We start from the raw sequence: 20,470 nt of genomic DNA on the forward strand, positions 1-20,470 counted from the left end.
GCAGCTGTTCCAAGAAAAACATCACTTCTTGCGTTTGATCACTTTATATCAGTTTCTTTGTATAATTATAAAGATTTTTATCACCATTCTTTTTATTAAATTCAAGATGAAAAACCAGTCATCCAATTTTATTTTCTCTTGGACCATTTTATCCTGAACATTTTCCATTTGATTCTCTCTATCAGACTAAACCATTGTTTGCAGTAAATTGTGCCTCGAGTGGTTTTTTTTATAGTATCTTGTTTGTTATGCTATAGTCAGCGCTGTAAGGGTTTTTATTATAAATTCTATTTTCATAGGTTTATAGTCTCATAGGAAAAATGCCCTCTGTGCTGAAATTTATCTTACAGGTAACAACCTAAGAAGCTATTTATTTCTAAAATGTTAAACATGAATAGCAATGGTATTTTAATATTTTCTATCTTGAGAATAATTTACGAGCAAATTAACCCAGTGAGCCGCAGCAAGCTGGGATGCAGTGACAGAATGCCATGTGGGGATTGCAGGAGGAAGGAGGCCACTGGGTGGCAATCGCTCATGGTGCCTGCTGCTGCCACTGCCTGCCCCCCATCCTGATAATCTCTGGCCGGGCTGGTTGGGGAGGGGTCAGGGTGGAAGCATAGCAGGAAGGTGTGGGGTGGCCCCTGTGTGAGGGTGTTTGCACCCTTTGCACACGCAACCTGCGTACAAGCCTGAGTTTCCAGGAGTTTCTAACTTCAAGGCCTACATCTCATTGTGAGTCAGCCGTATGGAGCTCCACAAATACAGCATCAGTGCCCTGGGCTTGAAGGAGTTTATAATTCAAGAAACATGGTTTCAGTGGCATGACTCACATTCTTAAACCTAAAATTACACACACTAGTGGTTTGTCTCTGCCAGACTGTAAACTCCTTGGGGGAAGGACATTGGCTGACTATACAAGTGTGATGAACAACATACAAATCACCCTCAAAGCCAGTAGGACTATAGGCATACTTACAACAATTCCTCAGCTGTCATCTGCTATTACCCACCCTTTACTTACAATACATTGATGACATCTTTATCATTTGGACCGACGATAAAGAGACTCTAGAATAATTCCATAGAGACTTTGACAATCTGCACCCCACCATCAACTTCAGCCTTCACCACTCTACACAAGAGATACACTTCCTGGACACTACAGTACAAATCACAGATGACCGGACCAATATCCCTGTCTCCTGGAAACCCCCTGACAGCTACACTTACTTACATGCTTCTAGCTTCCATCCTGCACACACCACAAGATCCATCATTTACAGTCAAGCCCTGATATACAATCACATCTGCTCTGATCCTACTGACAGAGGACAAAAACTACAAGATCTTTACCAAACATTCATAAACCTGAATTACCCACCAGAAGAAGTAAAAAAACAAATCAACAGGGCCAGATGAATACGCAGAAATCAACTACTCCAAAACAGGCCCAAAAAAGCCAATGACAGAACATCACTTGTTACTACCTATGGCCCCCAACTCAAACCACTGCAACACATCATTAAAGACCTACAACCTATCCTAAATCAGGACGCCACACTCCAGAAGGCCCTAGGTGACAGGCCTGTTCTCTTCTATAGACAACCTCCCAACCTTATGAGGATTCTCACTAGCAGCCACAGGCTATATCACAATAATATTAATCCTGGAACTTTTCCTTGCAACAAGCCCCGTTGCCAACTTTGTCCACATATCTATTATGGAGACACCATCACTGGACATAACCACATTAATCACAGAATCAGGGGCACATTCTGCTGTTCATCAACTAACATCATACATGCCGTCATGTGCCAGCAATGCCCACACACTTTGTATATTGAGCAAACTGCAAACACTCTTCACCAAAGAATGAATGGACATAGAGTAGACATCAAAAATATGCAAATACACAAACCTGTCATCCAGCACTTTAATGGAGTGGGCCATTCTGTTAAAGACCTGAGAGTTTGTGTTCTGGAGAAGAGATTTTAACAACCATCTACACAGAGAATGTTTGGAACTAACATTCATATTCAAATTCAACACATTAACATATGGTTTGAAAAGGGACGGCAATTATCTGACCCATAATTAGGGCTCTTTCGCATACTTTGATGCTTGTCCTCTCACTTAACTTCCCCACCCAGCCCCGTTTCTGCTCTTCTATTTTATTTGCCAACCTGGATAACAATGTTTCTGATTTGTCTAACAACTTTTGGACCTCTGTGCTTTATATATTGAGTCTGTTTTGGTAAGGCTATAGATCTGAAGAAGTGGGTCCATCCCACAAAAGCTCATCACCTAATAAATCATTTTGTTAGTCTTTAAAGTACTACATGACTGCTTTTTTGGTTTGATTAAAGTTAAGCAGGTAGTTAAGTAACTGAGTTTCCCCACATATTCCTACCTTATGTATAGTGCATGCAATCCAGCAAAGCACTTAACTGAAAGAAAGGGTCAAAATGCCCTTAGGAGAGCTATTCTTATTTTTACGGTTTCAGCCACAGGTTTTTAAACCCAGTTTGGACTGTCTTGAGCTGGAAGATGAGGCCAGAGCAGATTAGTACTGGGAAGTTGGATGAAAGGGATGAGCCTTTGAAAGAGGGAAGCGAACAACAATGGGTGCAGGAGAGAAGAGGAAAAAGGCCTTGATATTGTGCACTGAAAGATAGAAGGGGAATATGGAGGTGCACCAAGATAGAGTGGAAGATGAGCAGACAACAGCAGAGAGGGTGGCAGGAATTCACAAAAAACTTGATACTGAAGATGAGGTATGTATGAGGAAGGAGGTTGAAAGCCTCAAGGAGAGATGAGTTACTGGAAGTTCTCAAGTGTATGGTGTAGATATTGTTTTCCTTTTGTAAGGTGTCAGGAGGGTCTCCAGTATACACACATCTCCAGACTTTCAATGTAAATAAACTCAAGCCTAGTATCACTGCAGCCATCACCACAAATAATAGGGGACATGTCTTATGACACCCAAGCAGTCCCTAAACAACTCTATCCATGATTTCTCCCAATAAAGTAGGAGATCAGGGTATGATCACTTGCTCCCCAAATCTCAAGCAGTTATAATGGGTGATCAGTGCAGTATTAACAGTTCATTCTCCCTAGGACTGAGTTTTTCCAAGACTTCTCACTCCTAGTGGTGTTGGCCTAGAACCTCTCATTCTAAAGATCTCCTGCATGGCCAAGGAGTGGCTGGCTGCCGGGGCAGGTTTGTTATCCCTCATCTCCATTTACTGGCTTCAGGATTTACCCTCCAACCGCCACAAGACTAGGTTCCATGTGTCCAATTATTTAATTGAATTAAGTAAGTTCCTATGTAAGAGGGAATCCAGATCCTAAAGCTAATTTCAGGCCCTCTGAATACAGAATCAGGGACTTCTGCAAGTGTCTAATGATGAGTATTAACTGGAGAATGTTACACCTTCACAGTGAATTGCAAAGTCCTAAAGATAGGCTGAACATTATCTCAGATACAATACAGGCACATTAACAGGCATTACCTTTATTATTTCCCTCTAACATTAACAGTAAAATCCCAAAGAGCAGATTTGAAATCATTACCACGAACAAGCTTAGGCATGGGGGAATTCTGGGTACCTGCCTGTACGAAGACAAGTGAGAGAGATTCTCTGTGGCCCCCACTCTGTTGCTGCATCCTTGGCGGGGGAAGTGTAGTGCTGTATGAAGCAGGTGCTATCCCTGAGGCAGAACGGAAATGTGACAACTAAAAAGGCAGGCTGCTAATGTTCCTTAATTGTTCCCATTCTTAGTCAATTAAGTTTCCTTCACCTTGCCAAAATGGGGTAAGGAAGCTTTATTATAAATGACAGTAACTGATTCCTCAGCTAGGAAGGTCTATGTCAGGGCAGGCAAAATGCAGCCTGCAAGCTGGATCCAGTCAGACAATCCCCTGGATCAGGTCGACCACCCCACCCAGGGGGCTTCATGCAATGCCCCCCAGCCCTAGCACAATGTTGCAGAAACTGGCCAATGGGAGCTGCCTGGACCATGCTTCTGAAGCAGGCAGCAAGGGATATCCCTCTCCCCCACCCCACCCCAAGGTGATCACAGTGTGCAGAGCACATGGGTCCCGCAGCTGGCTGCTTTGAGCAGCATGTGAGGGTGCAGAAGGCGGGGAGCCTGCTGGGCTGCTGGCCGGGAACCACCTAACTATACACCTCCCAACCAGATCCTGCACCTGATACCACAGCCTCTTCCTTCCCCCGATCCCCCCTGCACCCTTGCCCCAAGTCACAGCCCAAACCTTACGCACCCCTGCTCCTGCATCCATACCCCCTCCCTGACCCTGAATCCCAATCTCCGGTTGCAGCCAGCCCTTGCACCCCTGACCCAGGTCACAATCACCTCCCAGACACCACACCCCCTCCTACACCCTGCCTCACAATCCTCTCCTGCACCCCATGCCCCAAAACCATCCCAGAGCCTGCACCACCTCTAGTGCCCCAGTCTCCTGCCCCAGGTCACAACCCCCTCCTTCACCCAAACACCATCCCAGATCCTACACCCTTCCCCTGTACCCCAGTCCCTTACCCCCCACGCTCCCTTCTGCACCCAACTTCCATCCCGGACCCCACACTTCCATTAATATCACCGAAGAATGCGACCCTTGACCACTTTCCAAATTCTTGGGTTGGTCCCCCATCAAAAATTATTGCCTACTCCCAATCTCTGTGCTTTCTCGCTTTTCCCCTCCCTCCTGATACCCCCTCTGCCCATGTCAAAGAGGCACAATGAGGTGAGACGGCAGCTCAGGATCAAGTGCATTCATCCATTTTTTTAAAAATGCAGAACAGGTATCAGCAAAACTGCAGGGGGACAAGCACATGGCGGCAGCAGAGAGGCAGCTCCTCACCACAGGCTCCTATGGCCCTGGTGGGCTGCCGCACGGCTCCAGGCGCGTCTCGCTTGTGCACATGGCAGCAGCTGCAGCCATGGCTTACACACATGCAGGCAGCAACAACTCCAGCCACAGCTGGCACAGTGTAGCTCTGGTGAGTAATCTCTGACATTGGGGTCTGGCTTTAGGGAGGGCAGCACCTGGCTGCCAGGGAGGGCTGTGGTGATTGTGAAATTTCTTTCGGATGCCACTGCCCTACAAACTCTTACTAATGCAGCTAGTCCCTGATCCCAAGAATAGTTCTACTGACTTCAGTGGGACCACTCAAATGATTAACCATTTGCATGATTGGGCATTTCAGGGGCATCATTCAGCTATGATGCCAGTGAACTTGGGGATCAGAATTGGGAATAAACTTCTGTAAATGGCTATAATTTCTGTTAGGTACCAAGAGATAGTTTAGATTCTGTACTAAGTGTTTTCTGAGCCTCTGGGTTTTTGTCTTTTAAAAAAAAAAACACACAACTTAAAATCCTGTATATTTCCCATTGACTCTTGCCTTGGGACGGGACATGACTAAGAAAACTAGAATGTTTCACCATAGTGTTGCAATACCAAAGGACAAACTGATGTTTAGCTGACACCAAATCCCTCCCGTCCCATCCTCTAGCTTCTCTCAGATGTCTACACTTGGGAATAAAGTTGAATTTGTTAAAGTCGACTTTTCAACACTAAATTTTGTGAAGTCGAAGTTGAGTGTCCACACCTGCTCTCAAAGTCAATTTAGTGTGTCCCCAATAAATTGCCTAAGTTTGACTGTCACAGCAGTGCATTGTGGGCACCTCTCTCACAGTTCCTGCAGCCCCATTTCATTTTGGGGTTTTCTTTTTTGCCAGTGTGTTATGGGAAAAGAAAAATGCACCACAAGTGGTTGTAGGTGTATGTTGTCATCTTCCCAGAGTGCATTGCCCTCACTTCCCTCTGCCTTTAAAAACAAATGGCCGTTTTTCCAAAGCCTGCCCCTGAATCAGGATGCTTTGGTGATTGCCACCATCAGAGCTGGCTATTTACGTGCCAATTTGCCTCGAGCACGCTAGGCTAGCAAAGTTGAGAAAAGTGGAAACCATTATAAATTTGGCTTCCAGTCTACTCAGGATGCTTCCTAGAGTCCAACCCTGTGATTATTGCCACTGTCAGAGCTGGCTATGTATGTGCCCATCTGCCTAGAACACAATAGGCTGGCAAAGTTGAGGAAGTTGTAAACAATAGCAAAGTTGAGGAAAGTAGAAACCTTGAGAGCTTTGGCTCCCTGATCCATTACACAGAAGTCTCCAACGTGAGGCATGGAGCCCATCAGACACAGACTGGCAAAGTTGAGGAAGTAGTAGAGGATAGCAAAGATGAGGAAACATCATGGAGCATTCCAGTTAATCAAGATCTGTTCACCCCATTCAAGAATTATTTTGCCTGTGAGTACCAGTTATTCTCTTGCCTCTTCTGATAAAGGTGCAGTAGCTAAACTGCCTGTGTGGGTGAGGGAAGGAAGAGAGGCCCACAACCTCCATTAATTCAAAGGGTTAGGGGCTTTTTTTCATCCCCTGAGCCACACACTCTGGGTCTGCTCCATATTTAATCTTTCATGCTATGTTAAATATTGCTTCTTTTTCCTCTGTAAAGGGCCCTGAAGAGTAGACAACAACTTTTTAGCAACGGTCTTGTAAAGAAATGCTCTGACCAAGTATTAAGCAATAGCTACACTTCATGTTATTGTTTCTGTGTTTATTGTAACCCCAGTAGTACACACTGCAATTAAACACCCCTGAAGCCCCAGCCAGCTGGCGAAGGCCGGCTGCGGCTTCTTAATTGCAGTGTAGACATACACATAGTAAGAGAGAGTCCCACTTGCCATGTAAGTGGAAAAACAGCAGATAAAGGGTGGAAGGGGAAATCAAGCCAACTCTCACACACACAAATAGTTCCAGTGAAGATAACAGGACTAGTCACGTGTAAATGTTCACAGCAACTTGCCACAATTCAGTAATGTCACAAGAGATGAATGAATGTTCAGTGAGATTTTTAGGGATAACCTTCCTGCCTACGAAATTCCTGCAGCTGGCCCTTTTCCTTTGCCTGAAAAATACAAAAAAATTACATAATTCCAATACAGTCTGTTAAACAACAATCTTCCTGAAGACAAGTTGGGAAATGTTTTGGAAAAATCAATTAAAACTGTATCACAATACATGCAGAGAAATTCTGTTATGGTAATACCGAAAGTCTTCAGCTGAGATCCCAGTGTGCTAGGCATTGTACAAACATGTAGTAAGAGACAGCCCCTTCCTTGAAGAGCTAAACAGACACCGCTGACAAGAGGAGGAGAACAGAAGAGGAATCAAGCACAGAAAGGTGGAGTCACTTGACCTATGTCCTGCAGCAGGCTATTGACAGAGTTGACAATGGAACCCAGGTCTCTAGACTCCAAGCCCACTGCTGTTAGAACACACCTGTTCCCAAGACAGGCTGTGCACAGAATCTCATAGACAGTATCTGAGTCTGCTTCCACTGACGTCAACAAGAGCAGTATCAGTCCCAAACTGTATTTTTCAAAAGTCATCACACACACTGCCCCATAGCAGTTCCCAGATATTAGCTAGTTAAAAAAACATTCCTATTTCTCTTTATGCTAACAGCTGTTTCCTTTGTAGTTAAGAGAAAAATCAGAGCTATATTTATATGGGTCTTGGGTTTAGTAAAAACACGTTTTAAGAAACCCAATTTTGGTTCCAGTTTGAGTTGACAGTGTACCTTGTGCTGAACAGACTTTGTTCTTTGCTTCCTAAGGTTTATTTTAGTCAATTGGTAATTAAGGAATTTTACGTGTCTAACCTAATAGAGATGTATTCTTGTTGCTTATGAGGAAAATAAACTAAAACCATCAAAGTTCAGAGCATATTCTCTTTCCTATTAAGTCAACTAGACACCCAGTTAAAGGTTGAAATATGAAAAAAGGATGAAAAGAATACAAAATTTCTGTATCATCGAATGCTCGAATGAATGACTGAACCAGCCATTTCCTGACAAGGCTGGTACCCCATATGTCCCAGCCCATTAGCCTGAACAGCCTTCCATTCAAGAAATGGGATCCTTGCAGCCTATGAAAAACCCAGTTTCACACAGGTTGGCTGCCTGAGGCTGAAGCAGTGGAAAATTGTTGGAGGAAAAAAAAAAACTTAAAAGTGAATTAAACTAAACAGGTAGACAGGCCTCTGATTTTGGCATAAAGTTATACAACTTGGTGTTAGACAGAAACACATCCATGGCTACGTCTACACGTGAAGCCTACATCGAAGTAGCCTATTTCGATGTGGCGACATCGAAATAGGCTATTTCGATGAATAACGTCTACACGTCCTCCAGGGCTGGCAACGTCGATGTTCAACATCGACGTTGCGCAGCACCACGTCGAAATAGGCGCAGCGAGGGAACGTCTACATGCCACAGTAGCACACATCGAAATAAGGGTGCCAGGCACAGCTGCAGACAGGGTCACAGGGCGGACTCAACAGCCAGCCGCTCCCTTAAAGGGCCCCTCCCAGACACACTTGCACTAAACAGCACAAGATACACAGAGCCGACAACGAGTTGCAGACCCTGTGCATGCAGCATGAATCCCCCGCTGCAGCAGCAGCAGCCAGAAGCCCTGGGCTAAGGGCTGCTGCACACGGTGACCATAGAGCCCCGCATGGGCTGGAGAGACAGCGTCTCTCAACCCCCCAGCTGATGGCTGCCATGGAGGACCCCACAATTTCGACGTTGCGGGACGCAGATCGTCTACACGGTCCCTACTTCAACATTGAACGTCGAAGTAGGGCGCTATTCCGATCCCCTCATGAGGTTAGCGACTTCGACGTCTCGCCGCCTAACGTCGAAGTTAACTTCGAAATAACGCCTGACGCATGTAGCTGCGACGGGCGCTATTTCGAAGTTATTGCCGCTACTTCGAAGTAGCGTGCACGTGTAGACACAGCTCATGTGTGTGTAATCCTTGAGCACTGACTCTTACCAACACAATCTCAACACAAAGGGACATCTCGCAGCTGGAAGATATTTTCATTGCTGGATCCAAACAAGTTTCGGAAAGCTCGTTGCAGGAATCAGAAGGTGCATCACGAACAGGAAGAGAAGACTGAAACTGGAGGCGTGAGACCCAGAAGAGAGGACATGGGCCAACTGAGGGCACTCACAACACCAACAACTCCCGCCCGCACACATACACACCAGAATGCTGCAGAATGGTGAGGATTCTGGGGGAGGGAAGTGCATATTGGCATTTTTTATTTTGCTTTGATCCATGCTGTCCTGTGCTTTGTCTATGAGTAATAAATTACTGCTTTAGAAAACCCTCTGTAAAAGTGTGCATTCTGCTTCAGTTGCAGTGTTCTCTGAAGGGTTAAACTCTAAACCAGGGTGGAACTCTGATGATGGTACACTGGAGGGTCAGTACTGGTCCTGGAGCCCATTCCTTAGAAAAGCCCCCAAACAAGGTTTCTGCCCAGAAAGTGGGTCAGAGAGGCTGGGGGCTGCCCAGGAGCAAGGGAGTAGAGAGACCCATTGATGCAATGTGAGAGTTCAAACACAGCTGCGTAGTGAGCAGCTAGGAGAGGGAGCTAAGCCATGGCTGACCTTTATCTTGACATTTTTCCAGGGCTGTTGTCAGGGCTGGGGAGCAACAAAAGGAGCAGCTGCCGCAGGGTGAATTGATTTTAAAAAGCCTGGAGCTTATGGGAAAAGCTGGAGTTCCCAATCCTTTAAATCACTGCTGCAGAGCCAGGTGGCACAGGCCAAGCAGCACTAACGGGCTGCTGGGGAAGGCTAGCCACCAGCCCAGTCCCTCCTGCCTGAGGTTCTGCCCGTTCCAGGGGTGCAGAGCTGCCCTGCCACCAGCCCTGGCTCAGAGGCTCCACAATTCTGTGAGCAGCCCTGGTTGTAACCCTCTGATTCATTAACTGTTTTCAAGATTCACAAAGTGGTTCATGAATCATTTGACCTCAGTAGAAATGAATAATAATGAGCCCATTTACACTGCGTTCAGTACGCAACTCATCACTTGAAAATGACTGCCTGGTATTGCATGAAGGGTTGTCTCATTAGCATTCAGCTCTACTGTTATAGCACAAAGGATGAAACAAAACAAAAGAAAAAGGGGTAGAGAGCAGAAGACCTTTTTTGTTAGAGTTGTGTTATTTTTTTTTTTGTTTTTACACTGTGCTTTGGACTCATCAACCTTTCGCCCTCAAATACACCAACTGATGTGTGCGATACCATATCTTGCAGGCATGATAGAAGTTACTGTCTCTACACCATTCATTTTGTAACTCCAGTACTGCTATTTGTCCTCTCCCACATTAAAAGAGCAGGAGGAAAGGCAATGATCATTAAGAGCACCAAATTTAAAGCTGACTTAAGGAGACATGTACTGGGTAAAAAGATATAACTTGTGACACTCACTGCCATAAATTACAGCTGAAGCCAATAATTTGGTTTATGCAGTAGAGGAAAGCTACCTATTAAACCTTCTTCTTGCAAACTGCACTCAGGCTCCAAATAGTAATATATACAGTGTCTTACCACAAAAACTGCAGGACATTGCTATTGCTTTATTTCTGTTATTGTAGTGCTTAAAACCTCCTTTAAGGATTGGGCCTCGCTGTGTTAGGAACTGTAAATGCACATAATGAAAAGATGGTCCCTGTCCAAAAGAGTTAATTTTGCTTTACATGGTAATTGTATAAAAAAGCTCAATGAAATACTTAAAACCAAGGTTTATAAAATAATCAACGAAAAATCATTATTTCATTCTTGACAATGGGTTAGTTGCATCAACATAAAATTCATGAAACTATTAAGTAAATAGGCATAACATTTACTACTACTTATCAGCTGGAATTTTCAAAAGCACCCAAGTGACTCAGGAGGACAAACCCCATCATAAGTCAATGGGACATGTACTCTTTTTTGTCACTTGGGTGGTTTTGAAAAATCCCACTTTGTAATCATAGGCAAGCAAACTGGCCCTATAGTTCCGCGATTACTGCACTCTTCTCCAGGAAATCTCGTACGGACATTGGTGACTGAAAGATTGCATTGGTCATTTGCAGTAGATTGGGTTAAGGTAAGGCTAATTAACAAGGAACAAAACAAAAAAAGCTGTTTGTAACCTTCATAAAAAACATTTAAAAGGAGCAATGTTAATATATGAAGTTGCGTATCGAATTAGTAAATAGGAAAGAATGAATGTCTTTTACTGTGCATTCTCATTGTGTCCTTTGGTAAAATGTTTCTCTGCCACAAGGATGATACAAAGTAGTTCCTATTAAAGTCCTTGAATGCAACAACAAACACACCCCTATTAAGGGCAGCAATTCAGTTTAAAATGCAAAATCAAGTGACTCTCAAATCCAGCCCTCCAGAAAGACTACAATGCAAACATACCTTCCGAACAAATTGCACCAGCAATAGGCAATCTGAACTATTCCAAAATTTCATAATGGTCTGACTCACAGCTCAATGCTGTCTGCAATTAGTCCTTAAGTATAATATTTAAAAGTATGTGTGTGTGTGTACATATAAATATACATGTAAAGCTACTGTGGCACTAAGGTAGGCAGCATATTTATAGTTATGGCAGATAATTGTTCCAGTTCAGGACAGTACTTTAATTGTTTCACTTTCAGCACAGTGCAACATGCAGCATAGAGTAGTAAATTTCTTCTGTATGTTTGAGTACTTCAGAATTATTAATTAATTAATCTTATCCTCACAATACACATTAGGTGGGGAACTATTATCCCCTACTTTACAGATGGGGAACTAACTATTGAGAGATTGGGGCAAAATTTTCAAAAGTGCCTAAGTCACAATTCCAAAAGAGACATAGCCATTTAGGACCTGAAGTTTCATTGAAAATTAATAGAACTTAGGCTACTAATTCACATGGGTAACATTTGCTAAAAACATCAAGTGACTACAGGTAACATTCAGATTTGAACACCAATTTCTTGTGTCTTAGCGATGTGTCTTATCCTGCATCCCATTGACAATATCCCTATTGGTTTTGAACGCTTACAATTCGGTACCTGCTCAAGTTCTCTGCAATACTGGGGCCTAGCCAAAGAAAAGGAAGAACGCTGGTTCCACTACAATCATAAAAATGAAACCACCAAACATATTCTAAGAATAAATTACTGAATTACAACCCAAATGGCAAACACCAGGCAAAGAGAAATACTACATCAATGTTTGATTTGCTTAAAGAAAATGTTGACATAGGCAATTCCATTTTTTGTCTACCTGCCAGAAACTTTTGGCCCCACAAAGAGACAGCTCAAGTGTTTTCCATGGTCCCTCATTTCAATGCTGCCTTTTGCTATTTACCCATTTCAGTAACTTCCAAATTCCTGTTCGATAGGGAGATACCTATCTCCCCAGCTCAGAGATAAGAATTCACCCTTTCTGAACTATCGAATCACAAAAGTGAAAAATGACAAAGGATTCCTCGATCATCCAATATATATCCCTGTATGTGCAGGATTGTTCCCTCCAGCAGAATCACTAGTACTAGGTCCAGTCTCATTTTAAATGCCACAATTGCTTCTCCAGGACTGTTTTCATTAGTAAGAAGGAGCAAGTTGCCCATATTGTGGTTATCATCACAGAAAACCATTGTTTGGAGGAGAATATGATCTCTAGGTTATAGTACATCATCTTCGATAGCATATAGTTCCATTTTAGAAAGGTCTACTGTATTTATCACAGATAAATGATGGGGTTGATTTATGAAAGCATATGCTAGGTCACCTATTATTCAAAGCGCTGCCTTCACTAATATTTAAAGTATGGATGAAAATTGTTATATGAAAGTGTTAAATATAAATGTACTGCAACAGTAAGGAAAGATAGATCAGAAAGTTTTCATTTTAAGTGGTACTTAATGCAAAGGTTATAAAGAAAAACAAACAAACATTCGCAATATAATTTGAAAAAATCTTAACCACTAATCTCAAACGGAAACATCCAAGTGGCATTTTCACTAAAACATCAGAGCTTCTCTTATGTACTGAGCTGCAATTATCAACAGGAATTTTGCTAGTGTATTTTAATATCTGATAGATTCTCTTAATGGAATACATGGCTACCAGACATACAATTACATATTATCAGGGCTGATGACAGACTTCAACGGCCCCTGGGAAAAGTGGGAGCCTTGGGAGGAAAGGGTGGGGCTGGAAACTAGCATCACCTAGCCAGCCATCACCACCGTCCAGACTGTGTTCTTCAAGGCTCCTATGGCAATTTGGACGGCTCAGAGTTATGGGCACTGCTGTGGCCACAGCAGAAGCAGCAGCAGCAACTGAAAACCCTGGGCCCTTTAAAATAGCCCCCATTGCCAGCCCTGTGTATTATTCACTATTCTGTATGACACAAAGAGCCTGTGAATGTGGCTAGCAGGTGTTTGGGTTTTTTTTTACCAAAAAAAAAAAAGCTACCCTTTCTAAAAGTAAAATATTTGGTTGCAGAAACCAGGTCCAGGACTTGTTTCACAACACCATCTCTTTTCCATCTTACAGGATCACAACTACAGCTGCTTGCATGATGGATCTACGCAGATACCCCCTGGATGAACAGAACTGCACACTAGAGATTGAAAGTTGTAAGTTATTGGAGGGAGAGGGTTGACCACACTTCATCTTTGGATTGAATATAATTTGTTGTTTTGGTAACCTTCTTCAATGGTCTAGGACAGACTTGACAGCCCTACTGCATTCTTAGCTATTTGCTTTGAAAATGAATTGAATAAAATGAACCACATTTAATTCACATTATTTTGCTGATCCAAGATTATCAAATTCCTGTGAAAGTCTCTGGCACAATAGAGGGAATACACTGTAATGGTAAGATCAGAACCCTGAAATCAGGATTTTTCTCTTCTCCATCATCTAATTGTCATAGTATCTTGGGAAAGTTACCCTAGTCAATTTATTCATCTGTGGAAGTAATACTAATAGTAAACATGTGCAAAGCACTTTTAGAACCTTAGGTGAAAGTCACTGTAAAAATGAGGTTCTGATACTACATCTTTAAATCCAGTGGGACCTTTGCCATTGACTTCAATGAGCATAGGATCAAGCTCCTTGCAATTAAGTTCTTTTTACTTTCAACTTAATGTTTCTCTACAGATAACAGAATCACAAAAACTCTGTGGTGAGATTTATAGAACGACATTTGTATATTTGCAATGTTACTTAAGTCTGAAGGGAATCCGCTGGCTGCGTAAAACACCTTATCTAAGCCAATCCAATTGAAAACTACCAAAGTAGATGATCTCGAACAAAAGGTTGCAGTAATTTCAATGAAATAGTTCCAGTTGTCACATTATAAGTTTTGTAAAAGGACTGTAATAGTGTATTAATCTCTTACTGCAACTAGCATTTGTTTCTACATCTTCCCCAGCAAAAAATGTGAAAATCTGCACAACTTCAAAACGTTTCAGTTTTGACACAACTGCATTTTCCAATAGAAGATTGGAAAAATGTGGCACGATCAGCTCTGATATAAAAAATAAGTAATGCAACATGCTCATGAGTTAGATTTCTTCCAGTTTTATAGATGGGAAAACTGAGGCAGAGAGGGGAATGACTTTGATATTATAAAGACGCATGTAGGACAGATGAGAGGGGAGTAATTTCCAGTACTTTGCTGTTGCTGCTTCCCCTGGAAGATCAGTTTATTTTGATTTTACAAATAGTCTACCTGGAAATAAAAAACTTTTTTAACTAAGATGATTTCAAGCCAATGAACACTCTACAGGTTTAATTAAAATTAGGACTGTTAAATAATCAGTTAACTTACCTGACTAAAGCAAAAAATTAATTGTGATTAATCACATGGTTAAACAATAGAATACTAACTAAAATTTTTAAAATTATTTTGGACTTTTTCTACATTTTCAAATATATTGATTTCTATTACAAAGTGTACTATGCTCATGTCATATTACTTTGGATTACAAATATTGTAAAAATGACAAAAGAAATAGTACTTTTCAGTTCACCTCATACAAGTATTGTAGTGCAATCTTTTTATTGTAAAAGCATAACCTACAAAAGTAGATTTTTATTATATAACTGCACTGACAAAATAATATAAAACTTCAGAGCTTAAAGACCAATCAGTCTTACTTCATGTTCAGCCAAACAAGTTTGTTTACATTTGCAGGAGATTATGCTGCCTGTTTCTAGTTTAGTATGTCTCCTGAAAGTGAGAACAGGCATTTGAATGGTATTGTTGTAGATGGCATCGTGAGCAATTCACATGCTAGATGTTCAAAAGATTCATACGTCCCCTCATGCTTCAGCCACCATTCCAGAAGATGAGTCCATGTTGAAGATGGATTCTGCTCAATGACGATCCAAAGCAACGTGGACAAAAGATGCATATTCATCTTCATCATCCAAAGCAAATGCCACCAGCAGAAGGTTAATTTTGTTTTGGTGGTTCAGATTCTGTGTTTTCTGCATCAGTATGTGGCTTTAAAAAAATTTGAAAGCATGCTCCACCCCTTATCCCTCTCAGAAATTGAAAGGCGCATCAGTTGTTAAACCTTGGGTAGGACGCCGTGGCTACAGTACTTGTATTAGGTGAATTTAAAAAAGACTGTTTCTTTTCTTGTTTACAATGCAAATATTTGAAAAAAAATAAATATAAAGTGAGCACTGTACACTTTATAATCTGTTTTGTAAGCAAGATGTGGAGAAACTGGAGAGGGTCCAGAGAAGAGCAATACAAATTATTAAAGGTCTAATAAACATGAACTAAAAGGGATGATTGAACCAATTAGGTTTGTTTAGTTTGGTAAAGACAAGACTAAGAGGGGACATGACAACTGCTTTCAAGTACCCAAAAGGTCGTTACAAGGAGGTGAGAGAAAAATTACTGTCCTTAACCTCTGAGGGTTAGACAAAAAGCAAACGGCTTAAATTTCAAACTGCATTAAGCAAGTTGAAGTAGCCTGAACACCAATGACCTGCAGCAGTAACCACCATTTAGAAATCACACACTACATAATGTATCAAGCCGTTCCATCCAGACAACTGGAAAACATTTCATCTCAATTTTACAACACTCTGTTCTACCATTGCAAGAATCTATACATTTGGGACCAAATTTAAAGACAAGTTGGATCATGGAAATCCTCACTGAAAAGCTATCACCACTTTGGGATGACAAATTCCCAATTGTCATTATCATCTTTCTTCTTTTGCTATCAAAGCTCCCATTCCCTTCAGTGGTAGCAGAGTTAGGCTACTGCTGACTGCTTTTGAAAATCCCATAACTTCTAAAATATCTCTTGTCCAGCTTCACCAAACTGTGAGTTACCACCATCATCCCTGGTGTTATTGATACATCAGTGTAACCTCCACACCGATAGCAAACACATGAAAACCACGTAACTTAATGAAAGAGATGCAGATAGCAAAGAGACCAATATCACCACTCAGTGCTAGAATGAACCACTAGGTGTACAGCAGTAGCATATTCTGAGTAGCATGAAAGTTGTGAAGACCAGATTCATGAAGACCAGATCCTCAACAATGTTCACAGAATTTACACCAGCTGACGACTGGCCTCGTATTCTTTGCCCACCCATTTTAGCATGCTCTGTAACTGCTGGGCCACAAATGGGGACTAGTTCCCAACCTCCTGTCCTCATAGGCTGACTCAAGAGGAAATATGGTAACAGCCATGTTAGAAACAGGGTGAAATATGAACAGAAGTACTTGGGACAGCCTGTGCACTGCTATTTACCTAACCGAGCATCTAAATTATCCAGCAGCATCCAAATTTAAACAGAACACTTGCAGGACAATTAAGAATGTAAAGAACTTGTTGAGGGATGTGTTAGACAACTAGATTTTCAATTTAGAGAGACATTTTTCCACAGGAGCAACAGCTAAACTGATCTAAGTTTACCTGTAGATGAAACAAGGTGTGAGGGAGTATGCGTACAAATGCAGTTATATAAACATATAATAGGAGCCAATGATTACAAACAAAAGCCAGAGAGATTGCTTTACTAATGGCTGGGTGTCAGATCACTATTTTAGACCGGCACTGAAAATAGCATCTGTTCCTCACACATGCTATTCACAGATGTTAAATGCCAACAAAGAGAAGGAAATTGATCTTTGTGACTGATTCATGATTTTTTTTTTTACATGCTCATCAAGTCCCATGGTCAGGGAAATGGGTGCTGCTGGGCAGCTCCTTAAAAAACGAGTGATTCTGCAAAACTCATCTGACTGCTAAGAGAAGAAGGTCCCAGAAACGTCTCACACTTCATTCTGCCACTCCCATATTTTTATGTTTGTCGTACACCTGGATTAATAATTTACTTCTTCAGTGTGGATCAGACTGTGACGGGGAGATGCATGTAGGAGTGCACTTTGAGGAGGGTTCTGGAGCAATCGTTTCCCACCTTGGGATAACTATAGCTGCAGCCCATACAGACCCACCATACATACCACAGCGAGCCATTTTGAGTCCTGGGGCTGCTCTATGCCTGATTTACAAGATTCCATAGGAGTCAGGCTGCACAATGTACAATTTATTCCTAGGTTATCCATAGACAAGACAAACCCATTATACTGTGTCAATATAAACAGACATTCTGTCACACAGAGGGAGTCAGAAAATCAGCTAATTACAATGCTCTGAACATATAAATCATTATATAAAAGTGAAAAATTCTCACCTTCAGGATTTTACTATTCAGTAAATTCAATATATTGTAGAAAACTGTCAGGACAGCCACTCTTGATAGGAGCAGAAATTGACATACTGATCAGACTACGGACCCATCATCTAATCTGGCATCACGCCTCTGGCAGAGAGGAGGAAGAGGAACAGAATTAGCAGATTTTGCTAATGGAACAGAATCAGCCAATACGTTATTTTGATTTATTTATAAAGCTTTTTGAAGTCAGGGTGTGGTTTTTTTAATTGTGTAGACCACTATTTCCACTGTTCCATCCTGCAGACATCCACAACACACTTGGTTCTTCAGTGTCATTAAGACTGTTTAAGGGCCAGCTTGTCATGGCATGAACTGTGAGCCGATGCCCAGGTGCCAGCTAAAGGTCCGGTGGGGCAAAGGGGGTGATGCCGCACCGGCAGCTACGCTAAGCAGCCAGGGCAGGCTGGGTTCTTTGGTTTGCGTTTAGTTCGGGTACAGCAGTAAGAGGAAAATTACACTTATTAGAGGCTTTAACAATTACTTTTTATTTATACAAAGATAGAAACAATTTAACTAAGACAAATGATTAAAGTACAAGTTAGTACTCGCAGTTTTTAAAGGGGAAACAACACAATTTAACTTAAGAAAAGTTTTAGACAAACTAGCTAGCTTAAACTAATACAAGTAATGTGTACACAAGAAAGGCACGTTGCAGGTGTGATTTTCACCCCTGCCTCTTAGACCTGGTGGAACCAGAGTCTTTCCCTCAATTCCTATAGGAAAGAAGTGTAATACAGGTGTAATTCTTACCCCTGCCTCATAGATCCGGTGTGACCCAGAATCTCTCTCTCAATCCCTCGGGAAGAAGTAGATACGAACCAGGCGTCCCCAGTCTCGGGAGTTAATACCGGACCTGGCCAGCAGGTGTAGGTGATTGGAGCTCAAAGGGGGTGGGCTGCCAAACCTCTCTTTATACCCCTTCGGTCACGTAGGCTTCTTCCTGGTCTCAAGTGGCCAATCGGGGAGGAATGTGTTTGAACCTCAGGTTTCCCAGGGAAGGTGCAAGGCTCAGTTTGCACCTGTGAATTGTGGACAATTGGGCACCTTGGAGGTGATGGGCGGAGGTTCCCCGTTCTTCCTGGGGCAGTGATCAGGCGTGTCAATTACCGATATCAGCCAGAAGGGCGGCCATTAGCTAGCCCATTCACTGTCTGGTTTCTGTGTATGGTAGACTGTCTGGGTGAGACAGCACACCTGCGTTCCCAGGGCATCAAAGGCTGCCTGTCTCCCTCTCTGTCTCTCTCTCTCTGTCTCTCCCAGTGGGGGGGGAGAAGAAGAAAAGGCCAAATGGGGTGTTCATGTCTGGCTACATGAACCCCCTTCACTCTAAGGATGGAACCATATTTTTGAAAGACAGCAAAGCCATCAATTTTCAATGGAAGGAATATTTTGAAGATCTTCTTAACCCTAACTTCATGGTTGCAGATGATGTCCTTGAGTGAACCTCCCAAAGACCTTCTAGGAATGATTTTGGAGACCCTCCCAATTTGTATGAGGTACACAATGCCATTGGGCAGTTGAAGAAAAACAAGGCAGAGGTCCAGAAGGGATCCTGCTGAAATCATTAAAGATGGTGGACCTGAGCTAATTCAGCAGCTTTACCTGCTCATCCTTAAAATCTGGATAAAGGAAGAGATACCCAGTGAAACGAGGAACACCCTGATTGTTACCCTCTTCAAGAAAGCAGATTGTGAAAACCATTGTGGTATCTCTCTCCTTTCTGCTGCAGGCAACGTTGTGGCATGGATCGTTGCAATTCATCTTCTGCCCTTGTCAGAAAAAAATTTATGGCCCAGGCTTTTTGAAGATTACAACATTCAAAGACTCACCATGCTTCCCCATGCCACTCATGCATCTGATGAAGCAGGTCTTTGCCCACAAAAGCTTATGCTCTAAAATATCTGTTAGTCTATAAGGTGCCACAGGACTTCTTTACATTTTTGAAGATTCAGACTAACGGCTACCACGGCTACCTCTCTGATACCATGCTTCTTATTTATCAAGCCGTTATTCTCCCAACATTTTCGTATGAGTCTGAAATCCCAACAACCTACAGGCATCACTTGAAGGCCTCACCAATGCTGCCTCAACAAGATCTTGAAGGTCAAATGGGAAGACAAACACACCAACACTAGTGTTTTGGAAGAGGCAAATCTCACCAATATCAAGGCAATGACCATCTATCAGCAACTCTGCTGGACTGGTGACATTGTCCAGATGCCAGACCATCACCTCCCAAAACAGGTCTGTTCTCACAGCTGGAAGAAAGGTACCATGATGTAGGACGACAACCAAAGCGCTATAAGAGCTTGCTGAAGGGTAAATTAAAGATGTGCAATACTGACATCGACACTTGAGACACTTGACCAGGACCACTCAAAATGGAGAGAAGTCCTATGTGATAGTCCCCAGCATTTTGAACTTGCTCACCGACAAGCTGAGGGACAAGAAACACAGGAGGAACGAGAGACTGGCTTTCAGTCAAGGTCAATAGCCTCCTGCTGTACCTGGAAACATCTGTCCTCACTGTAATAGAACTTCGGCCTTATCAGCCACCTGAGAACCCACAACTCCCTTGGAAGATGATCATACTCATCAATGAGGGATTGCCATCGCTTCCATTACCCCATAACAAGCATTGTTACCCAGAGAAATGTGTCTGTTTTGGCATAGAAAAGATTATTAATTTATTCTTGTTTCTGTACCCAGAACTACATGATTTCACCCAATTTGTTCTCTAAATC

The 20,470-nt window shown here is 42.4% G+C and overlaps 1 protein-coding gene across 3 annotated transcripts in view; it reads left to right on the forward strand.

The window, feature by feature from the left end:
• GABRB1 (gamma-aminobutyric acid type A receptor subunit beta1) overlaps positions 1-20,470 on the forward strand; it is a 191,471-nt gene that overhangs the window by 142,076 nt on the left and 28,925 nt on the right. For all 3 annotated transcript variants that reach the window (XM_074991803.1, XM_074991802.1, XM_074991804.1), the window contains exon 5: positions 13,501-13,583. In XM_074991803.1, the coding sequence (XP_074847904.1) occupies positions 13,501-13,583 (83 nt within the window). The remainder of the gene's footprint in view (positions 1-13,500; positions 13,584-20,470) is intronic.

The sequence above is a fragment of the Carettochelys insculpta genome, chromosome 4 (genome assembly GCF_033958435.1).
Source record: "Carettochelys insculpta isolate YL-2023 chromosome 4, ASM3395843v1, whole genome shotgun sequence".
In the NCBI taxonomy this organism is placed as follows: domain Eukaryota; kingdom Metazoa; phylum Chordata; order Testudines; family Carettochelyidae; genus Carettochelys; species Carettochelys insculpta.